Source organism: Platalea leucorodia, assembly GCF_965183815.1.
Source record: "Platalea leucorodia genome assembly, chromosome: 2".
Taxonomy (NCBI): Eukaryota; Metazoa; Chordata; class Aves; order Pelecaniformes; family Threskiornithidae; genus Platalea; species Platalea leucorodia.
In genome coordinates this window covers 55,623,589-55,645,449 of record NC_138824.1, presented here as the reverse complement: position 1 = coordinate 55,645,449, position 21,861 = coordinate 55,623,589, and the positions used below count along the sequence as shown (strand labels likewise).

Sequence of the window (21,861 nt, the reverse complement as noted above, 5' to 3'; positions counted from 1 at the left end):
CCTGGTTCACTATGTGTATATGTACCATTTGTGCCCAGAATCTGAATCAGTAATAACTACCAACTTTCTGCAAGGCATGAGTAAGTGGATTTTTCATTTTTAAATAAACTGTTTCCTTGCTCTACAGATATATAGCTTGATGCCAAAAAGCTGAACTCCAGGCTGTTCTGCCTACCTGAATGAGTAAAATACCTGTATCTTGACCATGTATTTTTTATATCATGATTATAAATGCAAATTAGTCACGAGTAAACAAGGTGGTGGGGAATACCACCACAATTTAATGTTAACCCCAGAATATAATGTAAGAATAATTTTGTTGATGCAATACTTTTCACAGCACATGGGTTCAGATTATAATCACAACATGCTACCATATTAAATTATTTTGGTTTTGTTTTGTTTTTTTTTTTTTTTTACACAATTAAAAAAAATGGTTTGGTGTTGCTCTCTTAAAATTTGCATTTATTCGCTGTTACTAAAAACATAGTTAACATAAAAAATGTCAACAAATAAAGTTCACACCTGTTGGCCATGTGCAGGCCAGGAGGGGAGACTAAAGTAGCAGTAAGCAAATCAGTTAGCCCTGTGCTGCCACACACTGTGTGCTTGCACAGTCCTGATTTAGACTGAAGTTGCATCTGCCTTTGGTGCTCCACATTTGAAGGCAGCAATGGCTTATTTCATGCATTATACTGAAACTGTCTCCTTTGGGTCAAAAACCTCCACTTTTTCCTTTTGGTAATAAAAAGGGAGCAACTATACTTCCGTGTTTTTTTTTTTTTAAATGAAGCTTTATTCAAAGCTCATCTGTCTGTTTAAAATATAAAAAGCCAAAGCTTTGGCAATTTCATATTAATTTTACGTTTGGATTTGATTACGCTGATTATTTTTCAGTGTTATCCAACAGGATGAAAAAGCTGTTCGCAATGCTAGGTGTCTCTGCTCCAAACTTGGTGGTGTAATTATGAAATAATGGCATTAAAAATTGCCATGCTAACGAAAAAATTAATTTTCTACTCCCCAAATACAGTATCATACTTTTTATCTTAAAAGTCAACACCATAGTAAACAGTAGATGAGCAGTGTTTTGCTTGGAGCTAGCTTATTTTCAAGGCAATTTTGTGAGGCCTCAGTCTAGCAGACTGTCATTTTTTACTCCTGTATTCTGAAGTGGATTTTGACTTTTCTGACTATAGCAGGATGACAAAGACAGTGCCTTTTCAACACATCCCGCCACTTCTGTCTTGCTACTGCTTTTTTCTTTTGTCCTTCATCTATACTCTTCCCAAAGCGCTGATGATTGAGATGTAATAATACATCTGTACTGCTGTTTGCTATTAATACTTCTCCCTCCTTCAAAAACAAAGGAAAAAAATGTAATAAACCTCTCATTCCTAACATCTTCATTTGATGTCCTATCCAAATTCAGACCAATCCTAACACCCCCTTCTACTCCACACAGCATTATTCTCCAAACAGTAGTAAAGTACTGCATAAGGCGAGAGGTGCCATTAGTCAATCTAAGTAAAGATATTCTGCACAGGAATGGTTAAGGGCATTTTTAAGGTTAAATTCCTGACATTCTGTGAAGTTCAGAAACACACTTACGTATGTATGTATGCCGGGTTGGCCAGCCTGGGGCTCCTGAGCTGCGGGTCAGGTGGAACATCCCTACCTGGGCCACCCCACATCATTTGCAAGTGGGCTGCACGGCTTTTCAGATCCCTTTTGACAAAGGATGGGAACTTACTGGTTTTAAGTGTCATGGTCTAAGAATAAAATACAGGGACTAAGTATAGAGGGGTCATAAGATCAGAGTTTGTAAACAAGATTCTGGTGCTGAAAAAATTTAAGCAAAACTGCTATAGTGACACACACACTAAAGTGACAAAAGATTACTTTAGTTACTGCTTGTTTTGTTCCTGCAGATAATGCTGAACTTGGACTGTGTTCCTCTACTTTCACATAGCTCTGCAGAAGCAAACTTGTGGGCCTCATGCTTTTGCTCCTCAACACTTTGTTCCTTCACAAAGACTTCACAAAGACTCTTCCCTCCGTATTCCCAAGGCTAAAAAGTTTCTTGTCTATTGGTTTAACTATTGAGTAAATAACTAAAATCTCCCAAAACAAGCAGCCCAGAAAAGAAAATTCTGGGCAAAGAAAGAAGTCCCAGCCCTACTAAAATCCAACAGAGTTTTGACATAGACTTTGGTAAGACTAGCAGTTTATCCACTAGTCAGGCAAAGCTGCAAAAACGGATCATAGTCTCACATGAAGAGATGATTCCTGAAATACAGATTATTAGTTCTATGGCTTTTATTGCTTTTCTCATTTTGTTGTTACAAAGCTCCTCTGAAAATTGCTGTGTAAGTCCTGAATGAATATAATGTCCTGAATGAATGAGAATATAATGGTGTTAATCACAAAGGAAAGCTGTTCTCATTTATTTTAACTGTTCCCTGAAATAATCTTGCCAAAATGTTTTTGGTCTTGTTAGTGTTTCATTTTAAGTAGTTACTTCAGTTCATATTTATATACTGCTTAAACTGATGGTTGTGTTGTTTTTCACACGAGAAGACATTTGAAGATGTAGGAGAACTCACTAGTGAAGGTCAGCAGTGCACAATCAATAGATTCATTGTGTCAGGTATATAGCATTCATCAGAACTTAATTTCCTTAAACTTTATGATATTTGGAACACCTCTTGCATTTTGATGAGCAGCCCCTGGATTTCTTGAAAAGCAGCCCAATTAAAAAATAATGAACCTATTTTTTTCTGAAACTGACTCATTATCCTGGTGGTTTCCAACAGCAACTTAGAGCTCAGTTTTATATCAAATTATTTTGTGCCTGTTGGCCAGCGATACCTTTGCAACCTTCTAAGATGCTTCTGAAGTCAACCAATTTCCCCGGGAGAAAATTTTAAAGCGGCTGTTATTCCCACTGCTGAGTTTGTATCTAGGCTCAGAAAGCAAATAAAACTTCTAGTGGAAACAGACAGAACCCACGGGATGTTAAAGACCTCTCTCTTCTACCTTAACCTTAGTGGAACATCTTATAAGGAGAATAGCTTCATATTCAGCAGAGAACACTAAGATTGCTGCTGCTGACTCTCCATGGAATAGGGTTTGTTTGTTTGTTTGTTTTTATAGCATTATTCTTAAAAAAACCCCCATATTTATAGGATGCAAAACGTCAAACCCTTTGGCAGGGGTCTATGAGGAACCGCTTTGCCCCACCGCCCACTCCCACTAACAGGAACGTAAAGACATCTTCCAAGAACGCTTTCTGTTTCGTGCACATGTTTGAAGAAGAATCAACCCATTTTTGAAACTACAGCCCACCCAAAACTTACCTTTAACATTATTCATGTGCACTTTCAATAGTTACACCTACTGCTTTTTGACAAAAGATGCACTGTTACAGAAAACAGAAAATATTTCTGCGTAGGCTCTCACGCCGACTCGGCATCAGTTTTTGAGGATCCTGCACGGTGGGAGCAGGTTAATACATACCTTCTGAGGCCATGCACTTGCTTGGAGCAAAACTGATATATCAAAAGGGACTGGGTCGCCTGGGAATCCACGAGCCAAAGGGCCAGCAGCCACCTACACCGGGAACCTCATTAATCCAAACTGGCCCCTATAGAACCTCACAGTTCAAGGTGTAGATGCTTCTTTTCACTGTGGTTTGTTCCGTTAGAGTACTTGAAGAAAAAAGGCCTCCTACCACTACTGACAAATCATAATGAGGTGACAGGAACATGTAATTCATTGTACTTTGTCTAATTTAGGATATAATGGCCCAAGCAATGAGTTTCCCATCAAATCCCTCGGAAGATTATGCCCTAAACCAAGTGTTTGTCAAACATCTTTTAGATTAATGCTGACTGCTTGCAATCTACTATTTGATTACTAATAATTTAAATAACATTATCAGCACAGGAAGAAAATTGCAATTGCTTAAATATTCCTCAGGAGGGAAAAAATAAGGGGAAAAAACCCTTCTATGCTGACCAATTTTCAAGTTGATTAAGTTTTTTATTAAGAAAAGCTTCAAGATCAAATAGCAATGCCAGCCTACTTCAAAGCTACCTTATGTTTAAATAGATTTACTACAGACAGGGCTCTCCTTGGCAAAGAAAAATAATTTTGACAATCTTTCCTATTACAATACTTTTGCTTTGCGTACAATAGTTGTTTCTTGGGCAGAAAGAAAGTGAAGAAACTATTTAGCCGAGTGCAGCCTGCCCTCACCTCACAGAGGGGTTGCAGATCCAGGATGCTAGTTCCAGTCTGCTTTCCAGTAGCTACCTTACACAAAAGTATTTATGCATTTGTTGGACTGGAGCGGAGAGAATGTTTCAGCTCTTTCAAAACTGCATCCTCTCATGTGCTAACAAACAGGTGCAAATACAAACACCCTCTCTGCCTTAGTGACCGTGCTATTATTTATACACAGGGGAATCACGTCAAAAGGAAAGATCGCACGCATCCCTCCAAAAAGGGCCTTGAAGATGTTCTCCCAAAAGGTGAGGAGTGAGGACTCAACTCTCTCACTCATCAGCATCACTCATACGACTTTTCTCCTAGGTTAGATTCACTGGCTGATTACTCAGTTGTAACTAACTCTCCTCCTGAATTGTATCCCGCAGCCTTAGGCACCTATATGAAAACTATCCTGCAAGGCAGGAAGCTGCCTGAAAATAAGGGGCTGTACCAGTAAATACAGCGATGGCCTAACTCTTTGTGGAAGCAATAAATATTCCAGCAAACACAAGTAATGTTAAAAAATGAATTATTTGTTATTTTTCCTTCTTTTGAAATGTGGAGTTATATATATGTGTCTCTGTAGCATAAACATGAAATATTCTGGGCAGAATAGAAAAGAACGATTTAGAAAGAAAAGGAAGATGAGTCCCCCCCCATAAGCAACTGAGAAAATATTCAGAATACATTCTTTAGCTTGCCTTTGCAAATTAACTCCTCACTGTTGAAAGGCATGCATGCAGCTCTCTTGTAAAATTAGACCGACCGAGATGTTTTTTCAACAAAAATTTGTTTGAATATTGAGTTCCTGCTATATCTAACACAACTTAGTAAGTCCCTTTGCTCCAAAGGGGTCCAAATGATTAGCACTTGCAGATTACAGCAGGATGAAATAAAAATGAGACAAATATTTGTGGAATAAATATTAGTAATGTTTACAAATTTGCCTTTCATCTGAGAGCGTCAAAAATACAAATATCTATTAATCAGAAAGTGTGGCTGCTAGCTGTTACTATCATCTTCCCAAGATGCTTATTGTTGAAAATTGTAAATAACTCATATTTGCTGATTTAAACTAATTACGATTGTACCTCTGTATCTCTATATTGAATTAAAACACAGGTATAGAAACTCTAAGTACTGTTTGGAGAAGTTTTATTCTGCTACACCAGTCCTTTCTGCATGACTCATCTGAACAGTCATTGCATGCAACAGTTTGATCAGCTCCCAGCATCAGGCAAGCCACAGAATGGAACGAAAAGATTAGCACTTATGTATCAGCCATTAAAATGATGATGATGATCCTAATTTGACAACTCTATTAGTCTTTCTAGAAAGGTTGTCTGTGCTGTACAATAACTGTAATAATGATGTTGAAAGGACTATAAGAAATAACCTAAAAGTACATAAATCAATAGCAAAGTTACATGTGTGTTTCTTTAGCCCAACTGGAGTTTCTGGGCATGAATTGGAGTTGTTCAGCGTTACAGACTAAAATCTGGAGGAATCTGCTCTTAACTATATAATTTTCTTCATCTGGAGTTTGATTTTTGCTGGTATTTCAGCTAAAAAGGACAGGGAAATTCTGCAGAGTTTCTTCTTCTGTCAAAAGCAGATTTAGCTTGAGAAGTCCATTAGGCTTGAAGGTTATAGCAATGACCTGTCACCAGAAAAAATGGAAATTACTCTAGAATATTCAAAGAAGCAAAAACTAACAATGAAAGGAAAACTATGCAAATATGAAAAGGAAAATTGGACCTCACTTATAATCCAAAAGTTATCCACAGTGTTATAATATACCTTGGAAAAAAAGCTGTCTGGTGTATGATAGAATTTCAGCAGACGTCTTGAATGCAAGGGGCTGTTTGGGTACACGGGTATATGAATGTATGAATATGTATGAACATATGAATATGTATGAATATGAATGTATACATATGTCCACACACTGTGGACATAATACTTCTGTGCATTCTTCTCAGTTGAAGAGGAGGCATTAGTCTCTTGGGCAAATCGTGAGAGAAGAACAATTTAAATCCATTCATCAGTTATGGAAAAGCTCCACCTGAGCAATGATCTGTATTTATGTGTTTCACTATTTGCCAGCAACCAAATTTTGTTATAAAAGGTGCAAAGAGTTTGTGGTTTGGCCAGTTTCTGTACTGAGCATAGATTGTGCCCTAGACAGTGATTTACAGTGCCCAGCTGGAGTTGCTTTAAAAAGCAAACTCAGACTCTAAATTACTAATTAACAAGGTACAAAGATGCTTCCACAAAGGATCCATCAATCATCATAGCAATCTCAGCGGGATATGAAGCTGGCGTCCTTTATAAGGACAATTAAAAAAATTAAGCAGCATATTTATTTGTACATTTGTTGTTTACGTAATAGAAAAAGGTTTAAACAGTATGTACATAACTATGACATCATGATTCTGTAAGTCTCATGAAGAAATACTGGCATAAATATAAAATGGAAGCTCTTTGCAGATAGGACTGTCCCTTCTTTGTAATTCTTCAGTGCTTCACACAATTAAATCTTAATCTTTGATCTTAAGGGTCTTTTCCAACCTTGACGATTCTATGATTCTATGATTCTATGAAATTGTGATTTTGAATTGTGATCATTTACTGCTTTACTCACTTTTGTAAAAAAACCTGCAATTAAATCTTGATGAAATTCTGCCACCAGCTGCATTCAATGGAGATAGGTAGGCAAAAATCAGGTTTGGGGGTCTTTAACTCAAAAAACTAGTAACAGAAGTGTGCACATGCCCCACAACCAATCTGATTACAGTCAATTTATACATGGCTTTTAGTATGCTGTCTCAGTAATTAAAAAAGAAAGAGGCTTTGGAGTTCTCATTCAAAGAATGGTAAGGGACTTCTGAAGATCAGCTTTAAGAACAAAATAATCACTGTTTCAGCGTTCAATTTCAGGAAGCTGTTTCTGGGAGTCCTTCCACTTCATCAGCCACGCTACATTGCAAAGACAGGTGTTTGTATTTAACCAATGCATTTCAGTTATGTTCCAGGTATTCAGTTAACAGTACTCATTGCGAGCCCATAGCCAGAACCATGGACCATCATGGAACAGCAGCGGTCAAGGAATGTTGCTCCTGGCTTTTCACCAATTCACTAAATAAACCTCCCCTGCACCACTCTTTTAAATACCTTCATTTTTAAATTAGATTTTGATTCTCTGTTCAGAAACACCTAAATCTCTGTTGAGCCAATAAAACCTATTTTGCAATTTTGATTAGCATGATCTGTCTTCCTTGCTTTTTTTTAAAGCTGGACTGCTAGCAGAGGATAGACTACTTCACAAAATAAAAAAAGAAGATTTTATTAAGGAAGCTTTTACTGTGGGCCAGCTTTGGCATCTTCTTTTACATTTTTGAAACTGCTTTAAATACATGCACGTAATGCAAAGTTTAGACCAGATAAGAATACTGTAAATTGCAAGACTCTAACTGGTTAAAGAGAATATGGTCTGAGTCTGAAACTGTTCAAGAGGTATTTTCCATATTTCTCTACAACACAGATAATGCTGACAGACAAAATGATATATAGCTATTTTCATCCAAGGAATCTAAATTGCTCATACACAGTATTATCTTATATGTTAAAGTTGTAAAGCCAAAAGCTAATATCAGAGAAATAAATATTTATATTATGTGCTTATACTGTGAATCAATTTTGTGTAACTAAATAAGATGCAGTCACTGTTTGTACTTACAGCTCCTTTCTCTGTGAAATATTATGTTGGTTTAAGAGAAAAGATGGAAAACACTTCAGGTTTAGCCACTGGACACTGGGTGCTCATCATCCCTGGCCTTTGATTTGTCACTGCATTGTTTAAGCTTCTTAGGGACTTGCATTCTTACGACATGCAAAGAAGCGTCCTGCCACTGCTTTTAACAATTTATATTTCAGCACTACTATAAGTGCAATTTTATTTTAGATGTCAAAGCTGCATATAGCTGGGAATGGGTATCCTCAGGTGTAGAAAAGATTTAAAACATGAAAACAGCAATAAATAGCAGTATATAAACCTGTGGTCTAATAATCCTATCCACTTGCCTCATAAACCCCAAATTTCAATGTGCGTAAAATCAGCAGACACCCACTAAACTGACCACATTAACTATCACACATCGACATGATAACAAGCAGAGAGTTTCCCTAAGGTAGTGAAGCACTCTCAGTACGATCCCTCATCCCAGGCAGATGTTCAGCTCTTTCAGTTTTGGAGAACAGATGACTTTGCTAGTATGGCTTGTCAAATTTTGGTGATGCAGTTAGACGGTCAAGTGCAAAAGTGAGGATAATACCAAAAATGCTCAGCTGCTGGTAGTTTCTTCTCAGTTATACCATAAGAGTACTGTACTACTGCCGCATTGCATTTTGCTGCTACGTGAGGAAAGACAGACTGTCTTCCTCTTGCAGTTCCATGATAATTGTAAGACATCTACCTGAAAGCCACCAACAAATGGTGAGCCTCACTTTCTCATCATGACTTCAGGCACGTCTTCCCACATACCCTCCTGAGTAACTTCAAGATCTTTTTTGGTGGGTTAGCTATCAGCTACCAGACTATCATGCTGGTCCAGGTCAGCATGTCAGATGGCTAGACGTGATGCAGGGGAAGCAGTCAAAGGCAGGAACAGGGAACACACAACTTTGCTGACAGCCAACTCCCATGGAATAGGGTGAGATGTAAATGAAAACATACTTTAATAGGCTGGACCCAAGCCTTTTACAACTTTTTTTAGGTTTAAAGGAAGTATAAGCCAGAAACCCACAGTCTCCTCTCTCAAGGTTATGGAGCACAGTTATGTAAAGTTATGATGAGAGACAGAACCACACAAAAGTTGCCTTGTCCTCTCTGCAATGAGATAATTACATCTTAGCTACTGAGCTCGAATTACTGAGAACTGCCCACTTAGCAAAGCAGCAAGCTCTGAAGGAACCGTTCAACAACAGAAATGCCAATACATCGTGATTATAACTCTTTCCATTTTGGAGCATGATCAGTCAGGTCACCACAATCTGTTTGAGATGTGATGTTTAACCACTTAGATGGTGAGAAAAAGGAGAAATCTACAGACTGTACGGACCAAGACCAAGTGGAGCATTAAAAAAAACAAATGGACCAGCTCTGCTCCCTCCCTCCTTCTTTGCACTCTATTCATCCAAACCTTTGACCAGCATAAAAGCACTTTTCCAGTCCTCTCCCTTCTTCTACATAGGGCTTTAACTTCAAGAAAGGTCTTAATACCTAGCACAACGAATGCAAAGTGACTCAAGCAATGAGAGAAAGAAGTACTCACATTCATGTTTCATTCATCTTCCAGTAAGCCCTTCTCCAACAATTCATCCTACCCTATATTCTCTCCCCAGTTATCTGAGTCAGCTTTTTGCTAGCCTCACTACCTTTATCTAGAGCTACATATTTGGACTCCAAAGCCACAGATTGCTACATTCACAAAAGACTATCCAAAGCGAAAACACAGATCAATATGGCATCTCCTGGGCAGGAGAAATGGTTGTTCAGAGTAAAATGTTGCAACTATAAATACCAATACTTTATCCAAAATGTTACCTCTATTACTTGATTGATATCACCAGAAAAATGAAATTTAGACAACAGCAGCTCAAACAGAAACATTTCCTGAAAACAGGAAACTGAATCCTAAACCTACAGGTATTGTACACAGGACCTGACAGGAGCCTCCCTGGCCATGACCATCAATCAGCACCGTTGGACTTTAGGTAGGATAACTGCATAGAGATCCTTTCCCTAATGTTATGCTTCACTCTTAAAAAATAATTCCACTTAAGAAAGCCATTTTAGTTTCCTGTATTAATTATTGCTTATGGACTCTCAAAGGAAAACTCTGAGGTCATAAGGGATACCGTAACTCAAAAGCCAACCAGACACATTACGCAAGAACTGTAGTAAGGCATTCACACACTATATTTTGCCAGATCTTCTACATACCTCCATAGTTCTCACAACCATGGTGGTATCCACATGCATCCTCACGCTATACCATACTACTGTCTGATACCCAGATGTGCAACAGCTTCATCCCATGTGTTGACTTCCCTCCAAGACAAAGTCAGACAAAAGCCAGACGCGTGTCCCCATAGTCTCTATTATGTTAGAAACTCAGCACATAAGTCAGAGAGACGTAGCCAAAAATATCAGAGAAATATGTGGCTACCATCACAGACATGGCAAGAGCTACATGGAGACTGATAAAGAACGTGGCAACAGAGATGTCTAAATTTCGACTTAGAGGGCAGATTATATTACCTACTGCTTAGTCAAGCATCAGGCTTGAACTAATTGGACTCCCCAAACAGTAGGATTAGCGTGGCTGACTTAGCCTTTGATCTTTCTGACATATATGAACTGAGCCCTGTGTAGTTTTTTATTGTACATATGTTTGAATTCATGTGTGTTTGCACATGTGTTTTTCAGATGGGGCCCATAAAACAAAGTTTCAACCTGGTTTGCAAATACCTATCCTGGTAATGTGCAGCTTCTCTAGCTGTTTCAAGTGCTTAAATGTGGCTTTGAGGCCACTCCAGGTAAAAGCTGTGATTTTACCCCCGCACACACACACATGAACACACACGCACAGATACGACTGTGTTATTCTGTAAGCGTACCTAATTTAATGTAACAGCCCTCTGAGGCACCTGTTAAAAGCAGTCGAGACTTCCACTTATTTTGGGAGATTTGCCCTGCTATTTTAAACCCAACAGGTCAGCGAGCAGGTCCGAGGCTCCATTGTTAGTCAGGCGTCTGTAGAAATGTTTCTTTCAAGAGGGAAAAAAAAAAAAGCAGCTCGGGATGCTTGGTACCCTTTACATCTGCTGCTCAGCTGGAGACACGGTTAAAAGGCCATTAGAAGCGCAAGTTGACAGACCTCGCAGGCTAGGCGAGCCAGAGAGCAATTTGCTGTTTGCATTAGGAGTATCAGCCCTCGCTGCTTCTTTTTGATGGACCGAAAGTGACTCCTATCCCGAGCCCTGAAAATCAAGGCCAGGAGAGGCGGACGGTGGGTCTCCATCCCTGGGCTGGCGCTGCGCTGTAGAGCCTCCTCCTGGGCACCCGGGTTTCTACAGCGGGCTGTCGGGACGAGAACCCTCCCGCCGCTATTAATAACCCCTGGCTTCGCTCACCGGAGACTGACTTCGCTCACCGGAGACTCGCTCCGCCGGGCGTAGCGGCAGGGCCCGAATTGCCGTCGCCCTGGCAGTCAGCGGGAGCGCGGGCGCCTCTTTTGCGGCACCTGCCTTCAAATGCTGTGTGTCTTCTGTGTTCTGCGATGGCTCAACGGAGCAAAGTACCACTGTTTCCCTTTGCTGGAAGGAAAAGGTCACGTTAGCCGAAAGCAGCTCGTCGGAGAGAGCTGGTGGTCTTTGTGACAGCCTCCTGTAATGAGAGCTAAAAAATTTCTTATTAGGGAAGCTTAGTTTTTGGCTGTGGGCAGGAGCTCTGGAGCAATAAGTAGCGGAGAAAGCAAACCTTAGTTTCAGTAGGTTTTAGGCTGTTTTTACATACAGAGGAATAAAGTACTAAGAATTTTACCAGCATATGTTTTCCTGCCATCTGCAACACATTTTAAATTCCTTTTGCATCTTGTAATGTATTCTCTCTGTTTAGCATAATAACTATTCTGCCTTTAAACACCAACCTTTATATGCTGTTCTTAGGAATTTGTGGAGAAGCGTTAATTCTTTTACACATATTTAGGCTGCTAAAATAATTACGCCCGGTAGTATGAACAGTCAAAACCACAGAACGAAGGTTCCCATCCCAGGGAGATAGCACCCATTAACCAGGTACAAAGGGGAGCATACAGTCATAGTTCATTGAAAACGTAATTTCATTTTGCTAGTAATGGGAGTGCTGATACTTTGATACCATAATGGAGTTTTAAGCACCAAGCTTGTTATTTCAACTAGAAACTTTAATGTAATTATGCATTTTTACTTTACTAAGCAGAAAGGAAGATTAGTATGCATAGTTTTCTTACATGTATCGTGGGGAATAAGACAGAGATCTCCAAGTGATACTGCAAGATGCTCAAGTCATTCAAAAGAAATGGCAGGTGGTAATTTTAAAGACAAATTACCCAGAAAAGCTTTTATTGTTGATCACTTGTTATAAGATTTGCCATTTGCAAGTAATTGTACATTCAGCTGAAACTGACCTTTTATGAGAGCCAAGTGGTAATATAAATGAAATGAATATATTCTTTACTGCAGTAATATAAAAAGAATGGCCTGAGCTTTTAACATAGTGCTTGACCTCTCTGATATCTGAACCCCACCTAATCTCCGGAGTATTTCACAATAGCATATGATGAAATAAGTACTAATACTGCATTAGAACAGTTTAATACATTAGCACTTAGAAGCATAGAAAATACTATAGCTTTAGGTATGCTGTTTGATTATAAATCAGACTGATGACAGAAAGAAAAAAGATTATTAGAGTACAATACACTGAAGTTCCTCGTTACACTAATTATTAAAGCATCACCTTTTCTATTTTGAAGTCCCTCTTTCCAAGATACTCTACCATAAAGTACCATGGGGAAACTCCAGATGCTGAGATTTAAAATTCTCAGTCAAAAATGAATTATTTATAAGCATTAAAAACATGCTATTTCTCTTCAAAGGCCCTGATCTTACAAACAGCACCTTTAGGTTTCGATGTGCATACGTAAGCTGTATTCCCTTTAATGGCATCAGTCACAGACAAACCAATAAATAGGTACAAAAGTGATAGCAAAGCCAGGTCTTAGAAAAGCTGTACTTCCTCCTACCTAAATGCACACACCAGTTTATTAGTGTACACCATGCACTCACAATGGCAAAATAAGGGAGGCCGTAAGGGAGGGTGACCAGAGGGGCTTTTGATGCTGGAGTTACTGACATGGCAAACAGAGATGAGGAGCAGTCATACACGGTGTGCAGGATACTACAACAACAGCGCCAAAACAAGGAAAGTGCGCATGAAATTCTGCATCCATCTTCACTGTCGTCACTGAGACCAGGAGTGAACTAATCTCTAATGGCCCAATTCAGATTTCACAAATTTGAATCATAGAATCGTTTAGGTTGGAAAAGACCTTTAAGATCATCAACTCCAGTTTGCATTGATTATATTATTGATTTCAGTAAGGCTATTCCTATTTCACACTCCTGAGACAACCGCACAAGGTGCCTGTGAATCTGCACTTGCCTCCTGGTCTGCAGGCACTTTATTCACACCACTCTCAGCGACAGCAGTAGAGAAACAGTAAAAGATGGCATTCATTAACAAGTGCTTTGATACAGACTCAGTCAGGAGGATTTTCCACTGTTCTCCTGTCAATCTCACTTTTTTGATTTACTTAAAGGAAAGCAAAACATTCAGAAAGAGTATCTTGGGAACATCTGACATGGACTAATAGCTCAATCGCATGAGTGACTACTGAGTTTATTTTTATTATTATTATTATTATTACCACTTTAGAGCTACAAGCAACTCTGTTATGTTTGCTAGCTTTCTTCAGTCAACACCTCTGTATTATGCCAGTATGAAGCCCATTCATCAAAGCACAATTTCAAGTGACTCCTGACCTTCAAAATGAAGGGTTTGCTTCTGCTTTCATTTCAGCTACTTTCACTATGGTGTCTCTGTGTTGCCAGAATCTCACCTCATTCATCATCTGCACAGGAGAACAAAGCTCACTAACTTCTCACGCAGTATTTAGAATTCAACATCTTTACAGTTGGACGCTTTACCAGAACACTTCCAGTTTTTCTCTAATTACACTATTACTCAGTATCTAGTTAAAAAAAAAAAAAAAGCCAAACCCAAACAAAACCACAACCCACAAAAAACCCACACCCATCACCTTACAGCATGTCTAGATCAACTGGAATTGGAAAGGCACAAATCAGACACATCCACTACTTTTGAAAAGTCAGACATTCACTTTAATTCAGAAAACTTTGAGGCAAGGACACACTCCACCTTGAACTTTGACGTTTCATTTTCATGGCTTTCCCTAAGATGCTGTAAGTTTTTGAACTCATGGCTGGAGTTAAACAAGTAATGCTAACGGATATGTGCTGTGACTTTTCTCTTTTGTATTGACTTTCAAGTGACAGATTTTCCTACAGCAAAACATTTCCTGCAAAGTCCTTGGGAGCTCCACTCAGTGCTCATGAACGCGGGGCCACGGCAGCGTGAGTCTGACCGTTCAACTCTTCTTCACATGCAGGATACTCCACAGCAGCTTTACGAGAGGGCAGATTTTACAAGGACAGCCCAGCGTACACCACAAGCTCCTGCTACCCCCTCTGCATGTGACTGATGCATAGAATCAAGCCCACAGCAGCGTATTATGTACACTTCAAATTTTCTTCCTCCCCCCATTCCCAGACAAAGTTCCTTTATTGAGGACTTACTTTGACAATCTATGTTGGAAGCCAACTATATGTGCTGTATGCCAATGTAGGTCACAGCACCAGAATTTGGTGATCAGACGTCAGGCACAGCAGGCTGATTACATGTAAGTACTATACTATTACATTGAACAGTTTAGCATTGTTGTAAAAGCATAGCAGACGACCATAATCACATTATTACCAACTTCAACACATTTCACATGCAACAAAATACTGTAGGAAAACCTTGCTTTACAGTGTAAAACCAGACAGCTTTTTAAATCCGTAACCTGCCTTCTCCATTCAAAAGTGAGAGCCAGTATAAATAATTTTGCAAAAGTTCTCTAACAAGCTGGCTTTGCAGTTCCATTCAACAGAGGGTTACCTCTGTGTCCGTACCCTCTCTCATTTAAACAGATTCTTCAGCTCTTTGCGTCAGTACATACACACTGCCTCTTGAGTTTATCAAGTTTCAACAGTCCTAGCTAGAAAGTAGCTTTTAAACAAATGACAAATGAAAACATACAACTACTGTTAAATCAAAACACATAAACCATACTGTGTGTTACTATTTTCCATCGTATTATGAAGCCATTGATGCAAAATCTTTTGAAAACACCATGTTTGTTCAATGTTTGACTGTAATTAAAGTTCTTTGAACTCTTCAAAACATGAGGCATTTGACAGACTATACTTCTTTCCTAACAGTAACAAATTGCTTCCTTAACCAAGTCAGTATGCTGGAAAAAGGCAGAATGAAAAAAAATTATTCTGAAACCTGTACGTTGATTGCTTTAATTAAACTTCCAACATTGCACCGGGTTGCAAAGACGTAACTTTCACATTAACAAGAGCACGTGCTGCATGAACGCTTATTACACAACCTCTCAGCACCGTACCAGCAGAGCACACGCCAAAACACACCTTAAAGCAATCCTAGCCTTCCAACAACTGAGTAGCTTGAACAGCTACACACAGAACTACTCAAAAGTTCATACACCAGCTAGTAACAAGGCAGATAAACCACAAAGAAAACAAATAACTTGTAACAGGAAGCTCAGAAAAAATAACCCATCTGTGCATAAATCATGTACTTCTTAGCCATAAAAGTAGATATTACTTATGAAGCTTAGCAGGAAACTGAAGAGTAACTTTGGATTTAACTACTAGTAAATATTTAGCTATCGTGAGTCTTTCTGTACTGATACATATTAGCAGAAACTTGCAAATGTTGGGATTCCTTAAAAAATGCATGGCAACTTGGTACCCTACATTCAAAAAATAAATAAGACAATAAAACTTCTCTGTGAGCTGAAAGCAACAAGTGTTTACTGAAAGTTACTAGAAGCCTGAAATTCACTGGAAATTATTATTTTTTTTTTAAATGGGACAGGGCATATCCTACCACCCTGTCTCAAAGCTGATGAAGTAACAGTATGCGAAGGGCAAACATGACTGCATATTGAAAGGGTCTGTGGCTCACAGGAGAGATTTCATGATGTGATACAACTGATGAGCAACCTAAAGAGAAATTTTAAAAAAAGAGCACCGAAGGACCTTCGGTGAGCCCGAGTAACGAAGGTGCCTGTGGAACAGTTACACACACAGGCCCTTTACTCTCCTGCCTTGTTCTAAAGCATGTCAGCAGGTCAGACCTATGCATCCAAAGGAACCAACGCAGTTATGCAGAGATCTGCTCCGTTCTGCACCGGCAATGTGGAACAGCGTTCCCCATATTTTTGTGAACTACATCCTCGCTGTCCTGAGATTTTCCACATTTATCATTCCTCATGTAAAGTGCTAAATACTGCACAGTGAATAACTGTGGCTCTATTTCACCTCAAGGAAGATATATCTACTGCCTCCAACTTTAAAAAGGAAGCAAGCAAACCGAGGGGCATCTAATTCACTCTACAAACAGCAGAACCTAACAGCAAAGTGCCAGTGGCAAAGCAGAAATCTTTCCTGAGAGCTCGAGCAGTCCAATTTAAGCAGCCCAAGCTCATGCCTTCCCATATCATTTCTCTCTTTTTGTCGTGCTGTCTGATTGCTAAAGGATTATCTGCCCCGGACATATTTTTATTCATTCCGTCCCAAAGATGCAATATAGATAAGGTTGTAGGGAAAAGCAGAAAAATAAAATTACAACAAAAAACAACCCCAACACCTTCGTAGGCAGATTGAGATATAACCTGTTGTAGGCATGTTTCAGCAGAAGGAAGAGCTAAGTAACAGGCTGCCTGGTGTCTCCGGCGGCGGAGCGGGGGGTGTGTGTGGGGGGGTGCCTCTCTCCAGCAGCCGATGCCTCTGCTCGATGGGGGCTGCGGCGGAGGCGCCCGGCTGCGCCTCCGAGGGGCGAGCTGCCCGGCCCGCCGGTGCGCCCCTGGGCTGGCCCCCGAGGGGCGCGCCGCTCCCCGGGCTCCGGGGGGGCTGGGGGGGCAGCACTGCCCTCCCCACCCTCCTCCTCCTCCGCCTCCCGCAAGCCCTGTCCCCGCTGGCTGCGGGCAAAGTTGTTCCCCCGCACACGGCGGCAGCGGGGGCAGCAGCCACTGCGGAACCGCTTGCTGCCTCTCGCAGCCTGGCTGCAACTCTCAAGAAGTTTCTGCCGGCGAACAGATCCGAGGCTGAGGCTCGCCCGCGCCCCCCTTTTTTTCCCCCCTTTTTATTTTTAAATGCCTCTCCTTAGTTTTTATGTTTATTTAATCATTTATTTACACGCACATGCCTGTCGGGAAGCCCCCGGCAGCCACCCGGGCCGGCAGAGCCGCGCCGCGCCGCGCAGACAACGCGGCGATCCGCGGCGCCGCTTCCGCGGGGAGTGCGCGCAGCCGGGCGGCGGCGGCGCCCCCCACCCGCCCCCGCCCCGCGGCCCCCGCCCCGCTCCGCCCGGCCCCGTACCTGCGATCTCCTGGTAGGGCACGCTGGCCAGGCTGAAGCCCTTGGCGCTGTACGCCTGCCGCACCTCGCCGCAGCTCCGCGCCTTGCCCTCGGCCCCCGCGGCCGCGGGCAGCAGCAGCAGCAGCAACGGCAGCAGCAGCCCCGCCGGGGCGCAGCGCCGCGCAGCCCCCTGCGCCGCCGGCATGGCGCGGCGCGCAAGTCCCGCGCGGCGCGCAAGTCCCGCGCCGCCGCCGCTGCCGCCCCGCCGCGCCGCCGCCGCCGCCGCTCCCCCCGGCTGCGGGGGCGGCGGCCCGGGAGCCCCCCGGCCGCCGAGGCAAACTTTTGCCAGGTGGGGGGGAGATGGGTGCGCACACGCACACATGCGCGCACGGCGGGGGCAGGAGAGCGGCAGACTCGTCCCCCCGGCTCCTTCTCCAAATGCAAAGCGCTCTCGCCCCCCGCCAAAATAAAAAAAATAAAAAAAAAAAAAGGAAAAGGAAAAAAAGAGGGGGGTAAAAATCTGGCTGTAGGTTGTGAAGACTGAAACCGCGGGCGCGTTGCTGCGAGCGGAGTCCCGGGCCAGCGGCAGCGCGATCCGCCGCGCAGCGGTGCCTGCCGCCTTTGCGAGGCTGGAGGTGGTGGGAAAAGCAGCCGGCGTGGGGATGGACTGGACAGCGGCTCTGTGCGTGCCTGTGTGCCTGTGCGTGTGTGCGTGTGTCTGTCTGTGTGTGTGCATGCGTGTGGTGCACTGGATGCGTGTGCCTCTATTTACGGGAGCCGGGGAAACCTCTGCTCCGCGCAGCGCTGGAGCAGCCTCCTGAGCCAGGCAGGGAGAAATCCTGGAGGCAGACACAGCGAGGGAGAGCCACACACACAACACGCACACCCACACACATCCACACACACTCACACGCTCCCCCCCCCCCCCCCCCCGCACACACGCGCACACACACACACACACACAGAGAAACGTGCTACACATTGCATCGCCGAAATACAGGAGCAGAAAGCAAATCCTGGCGTGGATCGCTGTTTGCTGGCGGAAGGAAGGAAAAGCACCCATAGCTCCAAAAACTTCCTCCTCACCACGAATCCAGCCGCTCCTCGCCCCAAAATTACAAATTGCCTGCTAGTCAAAAAAGATACTCTTCGGCGGTATTGCTCTCTGTAATGCCAGGTTTGGAGTGGGCCCCGTAAATACTTTTTTTTTTCCCATTAATTATTATTTGTTGCACACATAAATACCCGAGCTGAAGAGCTAGAACGAGGATGAGTCCATCACCCAAAGGAGAGAGACGGAAGGATATTTCTGTGCATCAGACAGAGAAGAATGAGGAGGAAGCAAGAAAGGCAGTCCTTGACCCAGGTGATTCGTGCCACCCTAGGAGAGGAGAGCAGGGGACAAAACCATAAATTCTCTCCTGCAAATGAGCATCTGCAAAGAACTGAATGGGGGAAGTGAAGAAAATTCCTGCAAGGTGAATTCAGTCTCCACTTAGGGACAGAGAAAAATATTCTGTTCTTAAGTAGTTGATAGTAAAATCCAAAGTTACAGTTTTAAAGGATTTATTGCAGTGCTTTTTATGAGTACTGTAGAGAAGTGTGATATTTTGTCAAAAGTACACAGACAGAGATATCAGGCCCAGGATGAAGTGAAGAAGGCCAACAGAAGACGTAAAAGACCATCAACTTGGAGACTCACTTATCAGTGAGGAGCCATAGAGCGATATCATGACACTATCATAATTCAAGATGCATTCAGATTAGACTGAAATTATTAGGTGCCGATACTGCTGCAGTGTCACATTAACTGCAGTGTTAGCTTTGGGCCTGGGCCAGTGTACGCAGCCTGGTCCCACCTGACATTGTGTGTTCCCCTAGCCTCCCTTACCATTTTCCCTCTCCCACATTGTCATTCCTTCTTCTTCCCTCCCCCGTTCCCCACCAACTGAGTGACGATGCTCTGACACTGCCTGTGTACACAGCAGGGAAACAGCAGTTCTGCGTGCAGCCCTTGTCCTCCCTCTTCCTACCAAAGTCCCTGCATGTCCAGGGCCAGGGGGGCCAGGAAGGGATGGGTAAGTGGTGGATTTTTGTTGGAGTCCTGCAATCCAGGCAGAAAGGTGGGGTTAGCACCTGTCCCTACAACCTCCCCCAAGGTGAGATGTCTCTGGGGGACAGGTGCCCAACCCCAGTGAGATCAAGTTGGAAGGCAAGGGTTTGGGAGGTTAGCGAAAGAGAGAGATTTCCTTCCTTTCTCCCTGTCCCCAAGCCATTTAAAGCTCCATGGACTTGCTGGCTTGAAAGGTTTAATTATGTACCATAATCCTTGCTAGCAGTAGTTTTGGGGGAGCGGGGGGTTGGTAGATAGGTATTGTAACAGTGTCAAGTGCTATCACTGCATGTGTTACCAGCCCACTACAAATAATAAGCTGTTAGTATGTGTTAGTGACCCCGTATTAATGAAAAGTTAGGCAAGGTCCATATATTTACTATGTGGAAAAGTTCTGACAGATCCATATGTAAGATCTCACTGTGTGTAAGATACATACGGTTCACCCCAAGATAGGATCAGGAGGGTGTTACAAATGTTACACACACCTCATTTCTTCTGGATTCCTCCAACTTTCCTCTACGCTGTGGTCAAAGCAGAGAATTAGCTTACCACATATCAAGCACGACAGACTCCCCCGCAATCCAATCTTCTTCAACATTTCTTCAACCCACAGGAAAGTTATTTGACACAAATTCAAAGATGCAAATGAGAAAATCAGCAAACTGGTTTGAAGTGCACAAATCATCGTAAAATAGCAAAAAGGATTCTATGATTAACTCAGGAGTGTATCTACGTAATTGTTTTTTAAGAAAATTGCTAATTTGCTAGGAAAAATGGGGCTTATTCACCCCTGCATTTTTTGCAAATACCTGTTGAATTCATTCCTGTGGTAATATGACAGCGCTTTTACATAAGGTGATGGCAGCATGATATAACCTTTATATAACATGGGAAACATGCTACGGGAAAATCAGGCTTATTTCCACCCTCGAATCCTGCCTCAGGCGTAGAAGGCCTAGACAGCTGGTTGCATCGTAGTCCTGTGTTTTGAAGGAACACCTTACTCTCCCAAGAGCTCACGTTTAAACACAGATATTTCTACGGCTTCACCAAACCTACTTGTCACATGGGAGAATCATTGTGTGTTCTCAGCCCATACGCAATTAATTTTGTACAAAGTGGAAGAGCTCCAAAGGAAGCCCAGGTTGGGACGCTCTCTAAGCCAGTGGCTTTAGCAGTCCCGTAGAAACGTAACACCTTCTGCCAGGCACATCATAGGCATGAGCTAAAAGCTCTCCTATTTCAGGACCTATACTATTAGGCTATTTGAGGTGGTCACACCGTACCCGTCCTTTTTCAGCTGTTCTACCTTGTAAAAACTCACAACTGGTGAAACTATCTCTTTAATTTGTTCTTTCAGAGGGAGGCACAAGTGACCACTGGTTGCTGAATTAGAAACAATTTAATGTATATAAGACGGTGAATAAAGTCCTCCATCCTCCTCCTCGACATGGTGATTAGTGTCTTCCAGAGATGGACTTGACTCTGAGTTGCTGCGTATCAGTGAGTGCTCAAACTTCTAAGTTGTTGGGTAAAAGGCTGGCTTTTCCTACATTAATTTTGGGAAGCAACACATTCAATTCATTTGCATAAGCACCAAAATGAAACATTTTATTTTAGTTAAATTGAACATTTTAATCACCAGGGAATGTTTTTGCTTCTTTTGCATTTCTGTGGAAAGAAATAATAGCCCTTAAAAAAAAATATTTTTAATATTTTTGCTTGCTTGGCAGGCGGACTAAAAATCAATCATTTACCCTCTTGGAGAGCCCCCTCCACCAAACACATTCAACGTAGTAACATAGATGATTGCTTAGAATTAAGATTTTGCAATGCATCTACTGGCCAAGTTTACCACAAGTGGGCTTTTCTTTTTCAAGTTATTCCAAATAGAAGGTGTTCATTCGTATCAAGTTCTACTGATTGATTTTTTTGCAAATTTTTTCCTAAAGTTGTGCCAAAAATGTGGAAGACAAATGATTTTTAACCTTTGTTTCCAAATACTTCTATAAAAAATGGATTAAAAGGAGTCATTCACACCCCATCATAATAAAAACGTCAATGCAAAGTGGAGCAGGAGCCAGCATTAATTCCTCCAGCCACTGGAACACTCTGCCCCACATGGCTGAGGCAGT

General features: G+C 42.0%; 1 protein-coding gene across 1 annotated transcript in view; it reads right to left on the bottom strand.

Annotated features, from left to right (window-relative positions):
• Window positions 1-17,992, bottom strand: part of GPC6 (glypican 6) — a gene marked incomplete at both ends in the record, with an annotated part of 769,154 nt that extends 751,162 nt beyond the window's left edge. Inside the window, one exon of the mRNA XM_082304914.1 lies at window positions 17,632-17,992. Coding sequence (XP_082161040.1) covers window positions 17,632-17,992 — 361 coding nt within the window. The remainder of the gene's footprint in view (window positions 1-17,631) is intronic.
• Window positions 17,993-21,861: the final 3,869 nt, after the last annotated feature.